Source organism: Panthera onca, chromosome Y, assembly GCF_046562875.1.
Source record: "Panthera onca isolate mPanOnc1 chromosome Y, mPanOnc1 haplotype 2, whole genome shotgun sequence".
NCBI classification, from domain to species: domain Eukaryota; kingdom Metazoa; phylum Chordata; class Mammalia; order Carnivora; family Felidae; genus Panthera; species Panthera onca.
Genome location: NC_138358.1, coordinates 29,517,121 through 29,536,173, shown reverse-complemented (window position 1 = coordinate 29,536,173; position 19,053 = coordinate 29,517,121). Strand labels below are relative to the sequence as shown.

The 19,053-nt window shown below is 56.8% G+C and overlaps 1 protein-coding gene across 3 annotated transcripts in view; it reads right to left on the bottom strand.

The window, feature by feature from the left end:
- Positions 1–295: 295 nt before the first annotated feature.
- LOC145714958 (S-geranylgeranyl-glutathione receptor P2RY8-like) overlaps positions 296–19,053 on the bottom strand; it is a 41,068-nt gene continuing 22,310 nt past the window's right edge. For 2 of the 3 annotated variants that reach the window (XM_081794520.1, XM_081794521.1), the window contains exon 2: positions 296–3,974. In XM_081794520.1, the coding sequence (XP_081650646.1) occupies positions 2,881–3,954 (1,074 nt within the window). In that variant the 5' untranslated portion in view covers positions 3,955–3,974 and the 3' untranslated portion in view covers positions 296–2,880. Of the gene's footprint in view, positions 3,975–7,741; positions 8,341–19,053 lie in introns of those variants that run through there. The other variant, XM_081794522.1, reaches the window with a different exon arrangement.

The following is a 19,053-nucleotide window of genomic DNA, read 5'->3' as shown; positions in this document are numbered from 1 at the left end:
TCCAGGAGGGGAAGGGCCCCTGAGATCCAGGCAGGGCAGGACCACTGAGATCCAGGAGGGGCGGGACCCCTGAGATCCATGCAGGGCAGGGCCGCTGAGATGCAGGCAAGGCAGGGCCACTGAGATCCAGGAGGGGCAGGGCCGCTGAGATCCAGGCAGGGCAGGGCCACTGAGATCCAGGAGGGGCAGGGCCGCTGAGATCCAGGGAGGGAAGGACCGCTGAGATCCAGGCAGGGCAGGACCACGGAGATCCAGGAGGGGCAGGACCTCTGAGACCCAGGCAGGGCAGGACCACGGAGATCCAGGGAGGGCAGGGCCCCTGAGATCCAGGAGGGGCAGGACCACTGAGATTCAGGAGGGGCAAGACCATGGAGATCCAGGCAGGGCAGGGCCACTGAGATCCAGGAGGGGCAGGACCACTGAGATCCAGGCAGGGCAGGGCCCCTCAGATCCAGGAGGGTCAGGACCGCTGAGACCCAGGAGGGGCAGGGCCACTGAGATCCAGGCAGGGGAGGACCCCTGAGATCCAGGAGGGCCCGTGTTCCCTCCAGAGGCTCCAGGGGAGGGTCCTTCCTGCCTCTTCCAGCCTCCGTGGCTCCAGACGTCCCTGGGCTTGTGTCTGCGTCCCTCCCGTCTCCGCCTGTGTCTTCACGGGGCTTCTCCTCTGTGTCTCTGTCTCTCTTTTGTCTCTTACAAGGACACGTGCCATTGGATTGATGGCCATCCCGATCTGAGAGGTCACATTGTGCACTTGCGTGGATGTGGGTTTGGGGGGACATTATTCCCTCCAGGACAGCTGTGTCTGCTTTTCTCCCAAAGCAGTGACGGCAGGAGCAGGTGCTCCCAGAGGCCCCCGGATGGCAGCTGCCAGTCTCCATCTGTGCCAAACCTACAGTGGGGACGCTGCCTGCCCCCCAGCCATCCCAGCCTGAGGGTCCCTGAGCCCAACGCCGTGCATCCCAGTGTGATGAACAAAATATCAGGCAGTGCTGTTCCAGACGGATCCCCGGCTCCAGGAAACCCAGTATTTTGGCATCCCGGACTCCCCAGGGACAGGGGTCCTCGTCTTCCCGGAGTGGCACATATTTTGGGGCTGGTACTGCTCTGTCCTGGGCTCAGGAAGGGACGGGCACAGAGGGGGCTTGGGTGTGATCCTTCTGCAGGCTTGTGTGCTTGGTGGTCTTGTCCGGGGCCCGGGCGCCACGGGGCGCCAGGGCTCAGGTCAGGTGCACGAGGCCACCTCACAGCCTGGGAGGGCTTGCACGTGGCTCAGGGGCTCTAGGCTGGGACCAGGAGGCAGAGGACCGGCAGGAGGGCACCTGGGGGGAGGCCGCACCCTGGAGCCCGTCAGGGAGCCCCACAGTAGCTGCGGCCCCACGTCATCCTTCCCAAAACTCAGCTTCCGCAGCTTCTCACGGAGCTGGAGACCCTCAAGCCTTGTGTGTGGGGGGGGGGGGGGGTTGGGGGCTGAGCCACACATCCTGGACGGATGTCCTTCCCGTCTGGACATTGTGACTTGTAGGATGTGAGCCTCGAGGAAACAGAGTGACCGAACCATTTGTAAGCTGTCATGGTGGCTCCTGGGGGCAGCAGATCAAATGCAGGGGGGGTCCTGTGGGCTCCCGGGGCACCGAGCCCAAAGGGGCCTGTGCCTGGTGGTCTGGGTGAATCCCAGAACGCACGATGACCAAGGGTGGGCTGAACAAAAAGCACCAGGCTGTGCCAGGCTGGGGAATAGCAGGTGCTATGGGCGACCCCAGCACAAGGCACAGAGAACACGGCAGGTGGATGCTGGGGCTCCAGAGGGACTCAGGTGGGCTGGCTGAGCTCATGGTCAGCTTGGGTCCCCGTCCTGAGGAGCGGAGCCCAGTGCGTCCTGCACGCTGCGTCCTGTGTCATTACGCCGTGGGGTGTTCCATGCCGGTGCCCCGTTTTAGGACGTGCGCTCCTGGGGACCCTCTCCATGTGCCAGGGCGGCGGAGGCACAGCGGTTCGCACGGGGAAGGCCGGTGCGCGCCGTCCCCCAGCCGTTCTGTCCCAGTGGCCCGATTTAGGACGTGCGCTCCTGGGGACCCTCTCCACGCGCCACGGCGGCGGAGGCGCAGCGGTTCGCACGGGGGAAGGCCGGTGCGCGCCGTCCCCCAGCCGTTCTGTCCCGGTGGCCCGTTTTAGGACGTGCGCTCCTGGGGACCCTCTCCACGCGCCACGGCCGTGGACGCGCAGCGGTTCGCACGGGGAAGGCCGGTGCGCGCCGTCCCCCAGCCGTTCTGTCCCAGTGGCCCGTTTTAGGACGTGCTCCTGGGAACGCTCTCCACGCGCCACGGCGGTGGACGCGCAGCGGTTCGCACGGGGAAGGCCGGTGCGCGCCATCCCCCAGTCGTTCTGTCCCGGTGGCCCGTTTTAGGACGTGAGCTACTGGGGACCCTCTCCACGCGCCACGGCGGCGGAGGCGCAGCGGTTCGCACGGGGAAGACCGGTGTGCGCCGTCCCCCAGCCGTTCTGTCCCGGTGGCTCGTTTTAGGACGTGCGCTCCTGGGGACCCTCTCCACGCGCCACGGCCGTGGACGCGCAGCGGTTCGCACGGGGAAGGCCGGTGCGCGCCGTCCCCCAGCCGTTCTGTCCCGGTGGCCCGTTTTAGGACGTGCGCTCCTGGGGACCCTCTCCACGCGCCACGGTCGTGGACGCGCAGCGGTTCGCACGGGGGAAGGCCGGTGCGCGCCGTCCCCCAGCCGTTCTGTCCCAGTGGCCCGTTTTAGGACGTGCGCTCCTGGGCACCCTCTCCACGCGCCACGGCCGTGGACGCGCAGCGGTTCGCACGCGTGAAGGCCCGTGCGAGCCGTCCCACCAGCCGTCCCCGGGGGCGGGGGCGGGGTGCCCGGCTCAGAACACACTCTCCTGCCTCCTGAGCGAGGGCCTCCCTGCCTCCTCCAGCCCCTCGTGGCCGCTGGACATGGAGCGCGCCGACAGCGTCCGGGCGGAGAACACGCTGTCCGAGCGCGCGTGGCGGCAGCCGGCGGGGAGGCGCCCGTAGCCCAAGTAGAGCCGCAGGCGCAGCTGGAACTCGCGGGACGCGAAGTAATACACGAAGGGGTCCAGGCAGTTGTTGAGGCAGCTGAGGCACAGGGTCAGCTTGTACACGTGGTAGTAGGTCCTTCCCAGGAACAGGCGGTTGACCACGTGCACCAGCAGCACGAAGTTGTTGGGCGCGAAGCAGGTGACGAAGGCCAGCAGCACCACGGCGGCCAGCGCCACGGCGCGGCGCCGCTGCCCCCGGCTGTGCGGGTCGCTGGTGCGCAGCAGCGTCAGGATGGTGGCCGTGTAGCAGGCCACGGTGACCAGGAAGGGGATGAGGAACAGCACGATGAACAGCGTGAAGAGGAACATGGCCCACATGGCCACGCTGGGCAGCATGGTGGACTTGAGCACGTCGAAGCAGGTGACGATGCCCAGCGCCTCGACGGTGTAGGTGAGGTCGGTGCGCGCCAGCGGGGACAGGGCGGCCAGCAGCAGCAGCCACAGCCCGGCGCACGCGGCCACGGCGTAGCGGCGCCGGCGCCAGCGCGCGGACGCCAGCGGGTACACCACGCCCAGGAAGCGCTCCACGCTGATGCACGTCATGGTCAGGATGGACGAGTACATGTTGGCGTAGAAGGCCACGGTGACGGCGTTGCACAGCAGCTCGCCGAACACCCAGTGGTTGCCGTTGCAGTGGTAATAGATCTGGAAGGGCAGCACGCTGGCCAGCATCAGGTCCGTGACGCTCAGGTTGATCATGAAGATGACGGACGGGGACGTGGGCCCGATGTGGCAGCACAGCACCCAGAGCGAGAACAGGTTTCCGGGGATGCTGACCAGCGCCACCAGCGAGTAGACGACGGGCAGGACCACGGCGATGGTCGGGTCCCGCAGCATGAGGATCGTGGCGTTGTCCGGGCCGGTCACGTTCATGTCCATTCTGGCGGGCGCGGGCGGGGCTGGAAGGCAAGACGCAGGGGGGGGGGAGCGGGGTGAGGGACGCACCATGGGGCCCAGCCCTGCCTGTCCCCGCCTCCCCTTCCTGCCCCGCACCCTTCCTGCCGCCCGCCCCCGCCGCGTTCGCCAGGTCCCCGCACACCCCGCCCTTACAAAGGGACCAAGTGGCTAACCTGGTTTCCAGCTGCAAAAGAGTCTCTCCGGGGTGGGGGGCGGGGCCTGGAAGGGGAGCTCTCCCTTCCCCCACTCCTGGAGAGGTCCTGTGTGTCCCTGGCTGCCCTGCCCGGCCACACGGGGTCGCTGTGCCGCCAGCATCGATGTGTCCCAGCAGGCGCGTTACCGTCGCCCTGTGCCTGCTCCCCTGCCGTCTTCTGCCCACAGTGCCTTGTCCCTGGGCACCCCAGCTGTCCTCAGTCTGGTCTGTCTGTCACGTATCTATCCATCTATGTATCTGCTGATCTACCTACGGTCTAATCTATCCATACGTCTACGTATCTATCTGTCGTCTACGTATCTATCTACCTATCCATCTGTCTGTCCATGTCTGGCCCCTTGTGTGTGTTTGTCCAGAGAGGCCCTGACTTACCCAGGGATGATGGCCTCCTGCCCAGGTGTCTCACGGGGGCTGGGGGACAGTTCCTAGCTGACTCTCACGTGAAGAGACTATGGGACGGGCACGTGTGGTCCTCATAGGCCGCCCCCTCCCCTCCCCAGGGCAGCGTGGTTGGTGAGGCCCCACGTCCAGCCTCCGACCTCTGTCCCCACATGTGTGCAGAGGCCAGGCCAGCAGGCTGGTCCTCGTCAGGAGAGAGGTGCTATTCCTGTGGGACGAGGACGGGGTCGCCTCTGATGCCGCATTTGGCCCCAGGACCCCACGTGCTGTGCGCACCCCCTCCCCCCCGCCCCCCGGGGCCTCTGCAATCAGGGCAGGACCCCACGTGCTGTGTGTACCCTCCTCCCGCCCCCCGTGGCCTCTGCAATCAGGGCAGGACCCCACGTGCTGTGCGCACCCCCCCCCACCCCCCTAGGGCCTCTGCAATCAGGGCGCCTACCCCCTGCCTCGGGACCTCCTTCCTCCACTCACATCAAGGTCACACAGCTCCCGCCTTCCCCCAACGGCTTCCTGTTTGCTCTCACACAGACATTTTCTCTGATAAAGTGGTTACCGAGTCCCCTTTTAGCCCTGCTGCTCTGGGCGTCTGCACGGCCCGTCCCCACATACTAGTTTTCATCACAGCATGTTTGCAACGGGGAGCCGGCACGTTGGGGCCTGCCACAGACAATGCTGCACAGCCCAGGGGTTCAGAGACAGGGCTCAGGTCGAGGCCCTGCTGCCGGGCTCACCGGGACTTGGGCAGGTCCCCCATGCCGCCCGCCCGGTGCTCCCCGAGGTCTGACGGACAGGCTTGGAGCTCCTCACGGAGGGGAACGGGGGATCTGGGTCACAGACACCCATGCACGGGCGCTGGGACCCTGGAAACCCAGCCCCCTCCGTCAGCTGCTTTGGCCGTGAGGTTTCACCGCCTGACAGAGAGCGGCGTGACGACGGGGCACCGTGCTGCCCTCCCCGGGACAGCCGCGAGTGTGGAAAGCCGGCGGACGAGGCGGGTCTGAGCAAACCTTCCCCCGCTCACGGAACTCCAGTCGTGAGCGTGTGTTTCTTCCGCTGACTTCCGATCCCGACCTCTTCCGCCCCCACGGAGGGATGGATGCTCAACGTCACACAGAATCTTCCCGTAAAGCATCCTGAAGATGCGTCCTGGAACCCCCAAGTTTCCTCAGAAGTGTGGGGCCCTGTGCAAGCTGAGGGCAGAGGCCTCCCCAGAACCCGTCTAGGCTGGAGCCTGGATCTCGGGCGTCCAGCCTCCGGAACCGTGAGAAATGGATGTCTGTTGCCGAAGCCGCCCCGTCTCTGGGATTCGGTGCTAGCAGCCTGAGCTAAGCCAGACATTATACTGATGGCCTCAGGCCGTTGCGGCAGGCACCGCTCCCACTGTGATTGCAGTGAGGTCCTGTGACCCCGGAGTCACCGTGACCCACCCTCACTGTGGACACCGCACATCACAGAGTCCCTAGGGCGTTCCCTGGTCCCTGCTGCAAGGCCAGGAAGTGGTGAGGCTGGTGTCACGTTCACATCTTACACACGGGACTCAGAGGTTCCAGGAGGGGCAAGCGTAGAGCTGGGGTTTGCATGGGCCCAGGGCGGTTAACAGTGGGGCTGTAGTGTCTCCTGAAGTCTTGGCATTCTTGTTGTGAACTGGGAGCCTCATTATACTGATGGCCTCAGGCTGTCATCTGATGTCTTGCTGTTCTGGTGAACCTGAGCCTCACTACCATTATACCGATGGCCGCAGGCTGTCATCTGATGTCTTGCTGTTCTGGTGAACCTGAGCCTCACTACTGTTATACCGATGGCTGCAGGCCATCGCCTGATGTCTTGCTGTCCTGGTGAACTGTCAGCCTCACTAGCATCATACTGATGCCCTCATGCCGTCGCCTGGTATCTTGGCCTTCTTATGGACCAGGAGCCTCACTATCATTACACTGATGGCCTCAGGGCATCACCTGCTGTGTTGGCCTTCTTATGGACTGGGAGCCCCATTACCATTATGGTGATGGCCTCAGGCTGTCATCTGATGTCTTGCTGTTCTGGTGAACCTGGGCCTCACTACCGTTATACCGATGGCCTCAGGCTGTCACCCGATGTCTTGCTGTCCTGGTGAACTGTCAGCCTCAGTACCATTATCCTGATGCCCTCACACCATTGCCTGGTATCTTGGCCTTCTTACGGACCAGGAGCCTCACTACCATTCCACTGATGGCCTCAGGGCATCACCTGCTGTGTTGGCCTTCTTATGGACGGGGAGCCCCACTACCATTATAGTGATGGCCTCAGGCCGTCACAGCCCTGGGCACAGGTGTCTATTCCCCGCAGCGCAGATCCCAGAGCCCGTATTCTGGTTCTTTGCCCCGTTTGACCAGTTGTGTGCTATATTTCCAACCCCGGTTGGTTCTGGCTGCCTTCACGCAGAAACCGGGGGCCCCGGCTCGAGCGCAGAGCATGTCAGGGCAACGTGAGCAGGTCTTTTCCCGGGAGCCCGGCGAACGGCCCGCGGGAGGAGGGTCTGGGACTCGTGGGGGGGGGGGGGGGCTGCTGAGGTCTGTCCTCCTCGCTTCGGGCGCTTGGGGTCTGACAGCGGGTTCCTGCTTGCTGTTCCGCAGGCGGCTGTGACTGTTGGCTCCCAGTCTGACCCTGGGACGGAAAGCCCAGCGGCGTCCCCGCTGCTCCCAGCGACCTGCGTCTCCCCGAGGGCGGCTGGCCTGGGCGCGGGCCGCTTGGTCACAGGGGCGCCCGCCCGCCATGGCAGGGGCGCCCGCCAGCAGGACGCGCAGGGTTCACGTGCGGGGGAGGCCAGCGCACGGCCTCCGGAGCGCGTCTAGATCTGCAGCTGCCCTGTCGAGCCCGCGTGCCCTGAGATGGCGTTTCTTCCTGCGTAGAAGGCCTGCCATCTGCCACCGGCATCCGCGGAAAGAGGTTCCTCAAAACGAGTTTAAAAATGGCCCCGAGTTTCACTTTGACTGTGACGCTTTCTGCTCTGCTGAGGCACGCTCAGGTGCGGATCCCCCAGCACCCGGGGGCGGGGGGAGGGCCCGTTTCCCGGGCCACCTCGGTCCGGCCTAGGCGCCAGGACGCAAAGGGACATGGGGTCCCGGGGTCCCCGCGGGAGCCGCGGAGGGACACGCGTGGGGAGCGGACAGACAGCCATACCTTGCAGGGCGCGGACGGTGAAGGAGGAGGACGCGGCTGTGAGCTCTAGCGGACGTGCGTATCCGCGTGCCTACTGCAGGCGTCTGAGCACAGGCCCCGGGCACAGGACCGCAGGCTGGAAGGCGACCCTTCTGAGCCGGACGGGGCCCTGGGCTCGCGAGCAGAGGGCGGCCTTTGGGGGGCCATCGTCTCCGTTTCTGCTCACCGAGCGGGGGACGTGGGGATCTATTGTTGTCGTCCCCCAGGTGGCGGCCGGTTAGGTGCACACATTTGCATGGTGCGCAACGGCACTGAAAGCAGAGGTGTGTGCGGCCGCTGGCTCGTCAGCGCGTCACCAAGAAGCCACCCTGCCCGCCGGACCCCCTCCCCCCCCCCCCCGTGTTTCTTCTGTCATCTCGGGAGGCCACGCGGCCCCCTGCGTGCTCCAGAGCACCAGCTGTGGCCTCGGGGCGTCTGGGTCCCTGCGGGGTGGCCGCCCCCTGAGCGCCACGGGTGATTAATAAAGAAATCAACCCCGGCGGACCCGGCGCCTGTAACGCGCACACTTGTGGTTTGGACCCGGCAGCCGCGGACGGCGGGATGGAAATTGCAGGAACTGAGCAAAGACCCCCACGGTCGAGCGCACGGGGGACCCTTGCAGAGAGACCGCGGGCCGGGCGCTCGGAGGCGGCGGGAGGGACAGCCTGTCACGGTGTGCGCGGCGGCCTGAGCGCCTGAAGGCCGGGTGCCGTCCTGGGTGGGGGTACGGCCTCCGCGTCGCTTTTGCTTTTGGTCTTAACGGCGTCATGGGTGTGGTTCACGTGCCGAAAGCGTCCGAGGCACAGTGCAACCCCGCAACGTCCTGGTCGCCCCTGAAGGAAACCCCGCAGACCCGAGCTGTCGCCCGCGGCCCCCCCAGGCCGTCGTCCCGCGGCCCCCCTCCCCGACCCCCCCCCCCAGGCCGTCGCCCCGCGGCCCCCCTCCCCGAACCCTGAGGCCGTCGCCCCGCGGCCCCCCTCCCTGACCCTCCCAGGCCGTCGCCCCGAGGCCCCCCTCCCCGACCCCCCCAGGCCGTCGCCCCGAGGCCCCCCTCCCCGACCCCCCCAGGCCGTCGCCCCGAGGACCCCCTCCCCGACCCCCCTCCCCCACCCCAGGCCTTCGCCCCGCGGCCCCCCTCCCCGGCCCCCCTCCCTGACCCCCCAGGCCGTCGCCCCGCGGCCCCCCTCCCCGGCCCCCCTCCCCGACCCCCCTCCCCGACCCCCCAGGCCGTCGCCCCGCGACCCCCTCCCCGGCCCTACTCCCCAACCTCCCAGGCCGTTGCCCCGAGGCCCCCCTCCGCGACCCCCCAAGCCGTCGCCCCGCGGACCCCTCCCCGACCCCCGAGGCCGTCGCCCCGCGGCCCCCCTCCCCGACCCAGGCGACCACGAACCCAATTCCCGTCTCTGTCGCCGGACCCTCTCTGCACGTTTTACGGAAAAGGCATCACTCGCGGGGTGGCCCGCGTATGTCTGGCTCCCCTCACTGAGTGTCACAGTTTCAGGCGCCAGGTGCCATCGTTGGGGTGGCAGTGGGCACAGCCCGGTGCCTTCTCATGGCTGAGTCCCACTCCCCTGCAGGCACGACCGCTGATGGATGGACACGTGGGATGGAGGTCTCCGTCGGGCTCCCCGTGTGTGGGCGTTTCCGGAGTGCTGGGAGCTGTCCCGGGTGCTGAGCCCACTGCGGGCGCCAGAGGGTCCCCACCGCAGGAAGCCACGAGCCAGCCGCCGCCCCCCGCCCCCCACACTGTGGGCTGGTCTCTCCTCCTCCGTGTCTTGGGTTTTCAGCTGGCCCGGTTTGTGGGGCTCTGTTGTGGCAGCCGTGGGAGGCTCAGCCCCACAAAGTGCCACCACCTTGCAGGCCTGGTGAGGTTGGAAAAACCCAAGTGGGTGTTCAGTCACTCGGCAGTGACCCGATGAAGGCGAGACACTTTGGAGCAGGTCCTAACAAGTGACCACAAACCGGGGACTTAAAACCACAGGGATTCATGTTCTCCTGGCTCTGGAGACCGGAAGTCGGAGATCCAGGGCGGTCAGGGCCGTGCTCCTTCCAGCGGCTCCAGGGGACGGTCCTTCCTGCCTCTTCCAGCTTCTGGGCGCTCCAGGCGTCCCTGGGCTCATGGCCGTGTCCCTCCCGTCTCTGTCTCCACCTTCACGTGGCTTCTCCTCTGTGTCTGTGTGTCCCCTTCCATCTCTTACAAGGACACCTGCCATTGGAGTCAGGGCCCCCCTGATGCAGGATGAGCTCATCTCAGACCCCTCATGACATCTGCAAAGACTCTGTTTCCCAACACATCACATTCATAGGTTCTGGGGGCCATGTCTTTTGGGGACCCCCATGCAACCCACTGCAAGGTGTCCAGGAGGAGAATTTTCCTAAGAGCTGTTTGCAGTATCTTCTGGGCCCCGCGCCTTCAACCAATGGGCAGAACCGCGTTGAGCATAAGCATCCGTGACGAGTGGCTTCTCCAGGGGCGTCGCCAGCAGGAGAGCCTCCCCCCGGAGGCCCTCCCTCCACCCAGCTTCTGCTTATCCTCGGTGAATCCCAGGGTGGTGCTTCCGGCTACGGTGATCTCCCCACCGCTGCCGAGGGACGTTCTCGGAGAGATTCCCCGGGATTCCCAGTGTGCATCAGCGGAGGCAGGAAGACCGTGCTTTGGGGTCTGACCATGACACCCACAAGGTCTGGCCATTCGCACACGGACGGCAGGAAGCGGTGTGCCTTTATCAGCAGTCTTGTCTGGGAGACCGCCTTTCACCCACAGCCCCAGGACGTGGCCGATATTATGATGTGACCCCGGGGGAGGAAGCTGCATTGGGTTTTCTGGTCAACCATGGGCAACTCAGTAAAGACACAAGAAAGCCTGTGGTTGTCATGGGCTTAAACACGCTGCCACCAGATTCATATGTAGAAGCCCTAATTGCCCACATCTCAGAATGCGACTTTGGTTAGAAATAGGGTCTTTGGCCATTGTCAAACCTGACCATTGTCAGGTCCCACCCTGACTCCAATATGCCTGAGGTCCTTATAGAAAGGGGAAATTTGGACACAGACAGGCACATGGAGAGGAGGTCACATGGGATTGGAAGCAGAGAAGATGGACTGAGGAACAGAACAGACTAGACGCTCCAGGGGGAATCGGTCCTGTGGACACCTTGACCTCAGACTTCTGGTCCCCAGAGATGAGACAGAATACATTTGTGCTGTTTCAGCCCCCAGTGTGGGGGTAATTTGTCACAGCACATTTCTGGGAAACGAAGGCATGAAAAAAAAGAGGGAAGGGGTTTCATTAACAGACTCCAGCAAGCTAAAGAAATGATACGAACCACGATCGTCCTTCATTAAAGAAAGGGAAGGGCTTCCAAGAAACGATCAAGCATGAGAAAAGTAGGATTTCCAGGTAACACAGATGATGAGCCGGCCATGGGAGAGGACAGAAACCGTTTTGATTATTGATTCAGGAAAAGGACAGGTCACCTAGATGGATAAAAGGTACTGATGGGGTGACAGTCCACATAGCCCAGGGGTTCTCACCCGGGATACTTTGCCAGACTCATCAGGGGACACCGGGATGCTGCTCAATGCCTGTAGAGGACACAATGCTCCGCCCAGACTCATCTGTCTATCATTTATCTATATATGTATCTATCTATCCATGCATGCATCCATCCATCATATCTACCTACCTGTCCATCCATCCATCATATCTATCATCTATCTATATATGTACCTATCCATCCATCCATCCATCCATCCATCCATTCATCATATCTATCCATCCATCCATCCATCCCTATATCTATCTATCTATCTATCTATCTATCTATCTATCTACTTATCTACCTACCTATCCATCCATCCATCCATCATATCTATCATCTATCTATATATGTACCTATCCATCCATCCATCCATCCATCCATCCATCCATCCATTCATCATATCCATCTATCCATCCTTCCATCCATGCATCCATCCATCCATCCATCCATCCATCCATCCCTATATCTATTTATCTATCTATCTATCCATCCATCCATCATATCTATCATCTATCTATATATGTACCCATCCATCCATCCATCCATCCATCATATCCATCTATCCATCCGTCCATCCATCCATCCCTATATCTATCTATCTATCTGTCTATCTATCTATCTATCTATCTATCTATCTACCTACCTATCCATTCATCCATCATATCTATCATCTATCTATATATGTACCTATCCATCTGTCCATCCATCCATCCATCCATCCATCCATCCATGATATCTATCCACCCACCCATCCATCCATACCTATATCTATCTGTCTATCTATCTATCTATCTATCTATCTATCTATCATCTATCTATCTATCCATCCATCCATCGTATCTATCTATCCAACTGTCATATCTACGATCTATCTATCCATCCATCCTTCCATCCACCCATCCATCCATCCATCCATCCATCATCTCTATCCATCTACCTATTCATCCACCCACCCACCTTCTAATTTTGTTGGCAGTGTTTCAAGTCACGTTAACGTTTCATATCTTTATGTCACAAAATGTTCCTGTGATATCTTCTGTATTTTATACCTAAGCAAGTAAGCAAGGTATCTTTTGCACCCTGTGACTATAAAATCTCCTCCCTCTTTTCTGACTGCTGTAAGAAATTTTATTGTTATTTTCCAGTTGTCATCCTGGGGCTGTTGGCAAGCTGTATTATAATCGTTCCTCACATGCTGTCACACACAGGGATTGTCATCGTGTGTGCTCTTAACCCAGGTTTGGTGTGTGTTGAGAGAACGTATGAGACGGGGGTCTAAGAAAACACGACATAAAATCACAAACTCTCAGAAAATGACAGTACCTGAGAGATCCCCAGGCTCACTCATCCAGCCATCTGTACTTGACTGTCCCCCAGCTGGGGTTGCAAGCCCTCACGTTAACGTGCAAAGGCCTGTGTGGGATAGAGGAGAGATAACTTGCAATCCCAATGTCCGCTTACAAGATGTGGTTATTGACCAACTGATCCTAGGCTCTGTCTGGAGAAGCGAGGGACCTGTAATGACCAAGAGTTGGGAGATTCGTGCTTCCCGACTTCGTGACTTAACTACAAAGCAACAGAAATGAAGGCAGGCTGGTGTTGGCAAAACAATAGACAAATAGATCGATGGAACAGAATGAGACCCCCAAAACAGAACCCCATAAATACAGCGAACTGGTCTTTGACAAAAATCAAGGGCAAAACACTGGAGCACAGATAGTCTGTTCCACAGATCTGGCTGGAGCGACGGGACATCCATACACAAAACCCAAAAATCAACCCCTCCCTGACCCCCCCCCGCCCCGCCAAAACCCCGAGGATGTAGACACCCTTCACAAAAAACATAACTCAAAATGGGTCACAGACCTCACGTAGAGTGCAAAAGGCTAATACTCCCCTGAACTAACACGGGAGAAAATCTGGATAATCTTAAGCCGCGGTGATGACTTTTTAGACGGGACGCCAAAGGGACGATCGGTGGAACGAATAGCGGATAAACCTGCTTCATCAAAATGAAACAGTCCTCCAAAAGAATGTCAAGAGAGTGTTGTGAACACAAGCCACAGACTGAGAGAAAATATCTGCAAGAGAAGACGACGTGTCTAAACCAAAAACAGTTGTGTGAAATATTCAAGGAGCTTTTAAAGCTCAACAGTAAGAGAACAAACAGACCCCCGTCTGAAACTTGGGCAACAGACCTGAGCAGACACGTCCCCAGAGGAGACGTTCGGCTAGCACAGAAGCACCGGCCACGATGTGTCACCAGGGACGGGGACATCAGCCCCACAACGAGATGCCACCAGACAGGTATCGGAATGACTGGGGTCTGAAACCACTGGCAACGACAAACCCCGCTGAGGATGTGCAACGGTCGTCAGTCAGCGAGGGGCATTCTGAGGGGGCCTTTGCATCACCGGTGGCCTCGTGGCCACCCTGGAGGCGGTAACGGCGTCCTCTTGAAGTCTGACAGGATACCGCCCATGCCTGCAGAGGCCCCCGTCTCTGTAGACCTGAGATGCACATGACCGCTACATCGCCTCCGAGTGAACCCTGTGTTCTAAGACTTCAAAGAGGTGACAGAACGCAGTTTACGGGGACAGCTGGGGGCTGAGGGGCAGAGGACCTGGCCGAGTGCTCAGATCACAGTGCAAGAGCCGTCGGTGCTCAGCGCACAGGCACACGTGTGGTGGTGTTGCCTCCTCTCTGCTGTTTCGCTCTGCATTGCGCAACCCGAGTGCACTGTAAATTACGGGTGATTTGCATGCCGTTGTCTGTCCAAACGAGTGTGGAGCGTGCAGATTTTAATCTCCGTCTCCTGCAAGACAGCAGGGTCCTTTCGCTTCTGTGTCTTTTTCTTCCCACCCCCCACCCAGACTCGGGGCACAGCCAAAGGGCTGGCTGACCAGCCAGAGACCGGATTCTCTGAAATGCAAGACGCCCCTTGCTTTCTGTCTGCCTTACGCTGTTTTCTGTCTCTCTTGCTTTTTTTTTTTTTTTCCATTTTCGAGGCTCACCCCCTACGCAGGAGTTTCTCAGCTGTGCTGTCTGAGTGGCACCTGCCACACCAGCCTCCGTCTGTAGGGCAGGAAGCAACTACGTGCAGGCATTAATTAACGTGAAGCCCTATTCTGTGAAACTAAAGCCGTCAGGCCTGGGCGCTGGGGACCTGCCGGGAAGTGGTAGGTTGGAAATAGCACATAACAGGAGGTTCAGGCGCGCTCGACCCCGACGGAGCCAGAAGGGCAAACGCGGAGAATATGTTGGAGAGAGGGTGTTGAGCCAGTTGATAGAGTTTCGATGGAGTTTGAAGGTGATAGAGTTTGATAGAGTTGATAGAGTTTCGGAGGTGGGGGAGGGGTATGTGGTCAACTCACTAACGCTGTCCTCTATTCAGAGATGCTCATTCAAATCTCTTCTGTAGGTTGACATGCTAACTTGCCAAAGAATACTTTAACCATAAGTAGGGTGATTTGTCCCCCTGCGGTTTCTAGCAACGTGCCCAGCAAAGCTACCAAGGAGAAAGCCCGGGCAAGGAACGTTTGAGGAGAGGCCAAGGCATCCTCGTGGTCTCGCATTTGCCTGACCCCGAGGATGAGTCCCGTCCCTTGTTCACTGTATTCAAACCCCTGGGGACCGGAGCCCTTCAGTATGACGTGCCCTGGGTATACACATTTCCCTGATTTCCAGACAGTGTTTAAACCTCTCTGTTGTGGACGTGAAGACCTCCCCAACATGACGATGAAGGCAGACACAGGTGCACCTCCAGGTGATGTCAGGAAGTGTTCGGGTTCTAGAGAAGGGTCTTTTAAAAAAAAGTCACCATAGTAAACCCTCTCGGGCACCGTGCAGATGTATCCATATATATGCAGATCAACAAATACACGATAGGGACAGATAGATGAGTAATGGGCAATAGTGTTAGGCAGATAGGTAAATAGATGACAGATACTGTTAGATGGATGGGTGCATTGATAGATGATTGATAGGTAGAGAGATGGCTAGATAAATAGACAGATAAAAGATGGAATGACAGATGGATAGATGGATACATGGATACATGGTTGATAGATAGATAGATAGATAGATAGATAATAGATATGATGGGTGGATGGAAGGATAGATAGATAGATAGATAATAAATAAAGATGATGGATGGATAGATATGATGGATGAATGGATGCATAGATAGAATGGATGTGTGAATGGATGGATGGATGGATAGATAGATAGATAGATATAATGGATGGGTGGATAGATAGATAGATAGATAGATAGATAGATAGATAGGATGGGTGAATGGATGGATGGATAGATAGATAGATAGATAGATAGATATAAGGATGGGTGAATGGATGGATGGATGATGGATGGATAGATAGATAGATAGATAGATATAATGGATGGGTGAATGGATGGATAGATAGATAGATAGATAGATAGATAGATAGATAGATAGAATGGATGGGTGCATGGATGGATTCACCCATGGATGGATGGATGCATGGATGGATGGATAGATAGATAGATAGATAGATAGATAGATAGATAGATATAATGGATGGGTGAATGGATGGATAGATAGATAGATAGATAGATAGATAGATAGATAGATAGAATGGGTGAATGGATGGATAGATAGATAGATAGATAGATAGATAGATAGATAGATATAATGGATGGGTGAATGGATGGATGGATGATGGATGGATAGATAGATAGATAGATAGATAGATGATATAATGGATGGGTGAATGGATGGATAGATAGATAGATAGATAGATAGATATAATGGATGGGTGAATGGATGGATAGATAGATAGATAGATAGATAGATAGATAGATAGGATGGGTGAATGGATGGATAGATAGATAGATAGATAGATAGATAGATAGATATAATGGATGGGTGGATAGATAGATAGATAGATAGATAGATAGATAGATATAATGGATGGGTGAATGGATGGATAGATAGATAGATAGATAGATAGATAGATAGATAGATAGAATGGGTGAATGGATGGATGGATAGATAGATAGATAGATAGATAGATAGATAGATAGATAGATAGAATGGATGGGTGAATGGATGGATGGATGATGGATGGATAGATAGATAGATAGATAGATAGATAGATGGATATAATGGATGGGTGAATGGATGGATAGATAGATAGATAGATAGATAGATAGATAGATAGATAGAATGGATGGGTGCATGGATGGATTCACCCATGGATGGATGGATGCATGGATGGATAGATAGATAGATAGATAGATAGATAGATAGATAGATAGGATGGGTGAATGGATGGATAGATAGATAGATAGATAGATAGATAGATAGATAGATAGATATAATGGATGGGTGAATGGATGGATGGATGGATAGATAGATAGATAGATAGATAGATAGATAGATATAATGGATGGGTGAATGGATGGATGGATGATGGATAGATAGATAGATAGATAGATATAATGGATGGGTGAATGGATGGATAGATAGATAGATAGATAGATAGATAGATAGATAGATAGATAGAATGGATGGGTGCATGGATGGATTCACCCATGGATGGATGGATGGATGCATGGATGGATGGATAGATAGATAGATAGATAGATAGATAGATAGATATAATGGATGGGTGAATGGATGGATGGATAGATAGATGATAGATAGATAGATAGATGGTAGATATGAGGGATGGATAGGTGGATGGATGGATAGATAGATAGATAGATAGATATAATGGATGGGTGAATGGATGGATGGATAGATAGATAATAGATGGATAGATAGATAATATGTATAGATAGAAGATAGATAGATATGGATGGATAGGTGGAAGGATAGTCTAGGTAAATGGGTAGGAAGCTGGAACATATTTAGCTCACATATTTGACCTTTGATCGCCTGATTTCAATGCATGATTCATCATCCTACTTAACAAAGACTAACTGAAACTAGTCTTCTGCAAGCCCCCCATCCACAGTTAAAATTTATATGAAATTAGATGTTTACTTTATTGTTTCATCAGAGAAGCAGTGTCATGAAATGAGTCGAAGGAAAACGGCTGACTGGGGGTGGGGGAGGGGAAAATCCCCTAAATGGACCCATTTACATTTGTTTCCATGTGAAATCTATAGCCTGCCCTGCTTGAGTCCATGAGGGCAGGATGGCCCGGTGATGAGTGGCCCAGACTCAGGGCGGGGGTGGGCTTCATTAGCAAGACTGAGTTCAAATCCCAGCTCTGTCTGTGGGAGGTGCATGGCCTCCGGGCAGCGACCTCCTTCTGTGAGCCCAGTTGCCACCTTGGAAGACGGGATAGTATTGCTTTCCTGTGGCTACGGCAACACATGACCACACATGGGGGGGCACTACAAACCACAGAGACTTTCTCTCTCACGACTCTGGAGGCCAGAAGTCCAAAGCCAAGGTGTTAGGAGGGCTGGTTCCTTCTGAAGGAGGGTTCAGTTAACAAGTGACGTCTTTCTCAAGTAAGCTGGTGGACTGGGCGTTGAAAGGAGGCAACTGAGGGGGAAATAGTTCACGTGAATGTGTGAAGTCCTGAATCTCTCTAGATTATCCAGGCATCTGTCCATCTACATTTGTTATCTAGGTATGTATGTACATATGTATGTATGTGTATCTGTCTATGTGTCCATCCATCTGTCCATCCATCTACATATCCATCTGTTCATTTATGTCTGTCTGTTATCTGTCTGCTATCTATCTATCTATCTATCTATGATTCTATCTATCTATCTATCTATCTATGATTCCATCCATCTATCCATCCATCATATCTATCTATCTATCTATCTATCTATCTATCTATCTATCTATCATCCATCTATCATATCTATCTATCTATCTATCTATCTACCTATCTTTCTATCTATCCATCATATCTATCTATCTATCTATCTATCTATCTATCTATCTATCTCTATCCATCCATCCATCCATGGGATGAGAATGTTCTGGAAGCAGATAGAGGTGGTAAATTGAGAATGTGCTAAATGCCCCAAATTTCTTAAAATTTTCTAATGTTTATTTTTGAGAGACAGAGACGGAGCGTGGGCCAGGGAGGGACAGAGAGAGAGGGAGACACAGAATCCGAAGTGGGCTCCAGGCTCCGAGCTGTCGGCACAGAGCCCGATGCGGGGCTCGAACCCACGAACCGTGAGATCATGAGCCGAGCCGAAGTCTGACGCCTAACCAAGTGAGCCACCCAGGCGCCCCCCGAACTGTCTCCTTTTAAAGGGTGAGTTGTGTGTGATGTGAATGACATCGCAATAAACACATGCCTCGTGGGTCACGGGGCGGGTGGGGGAGCCTGAAGACATTTCTGTTTTAGTTCCCCGTGTCTCAGCCGGCTGTTGCTCCTGTGTCCTCCCTGCTGTCCCCCGTTTGCCCCACCTCCTGAGACAGCCTCACCCCTCGGGTCACTGCTGGGGTGTCTGGAGCTGGCCGCCCACGTCTCCTGGTGTGCGGTTGCCGTGGCCGGTTGAACCCCAGGCGGGGCCAGAGTCGAGAGGAAGCGTTGAGAGTGGCCACCTTCACTGATTAAGTAACACTTTCCCCCAGGAAGCCGGCATGCACTGGTTCAGGGTCCCAGGGGCTGAAATTGTTCTCATTTCCTTCTTTTCCGAGGCCGCAGACAGCTTTCTTCCTGGCCCGCGTCCCGGGGGTGACGGGGAAGGCATGGGCCGAGTGCCAGGGAGCCCGAAGAGGGCGTCTGC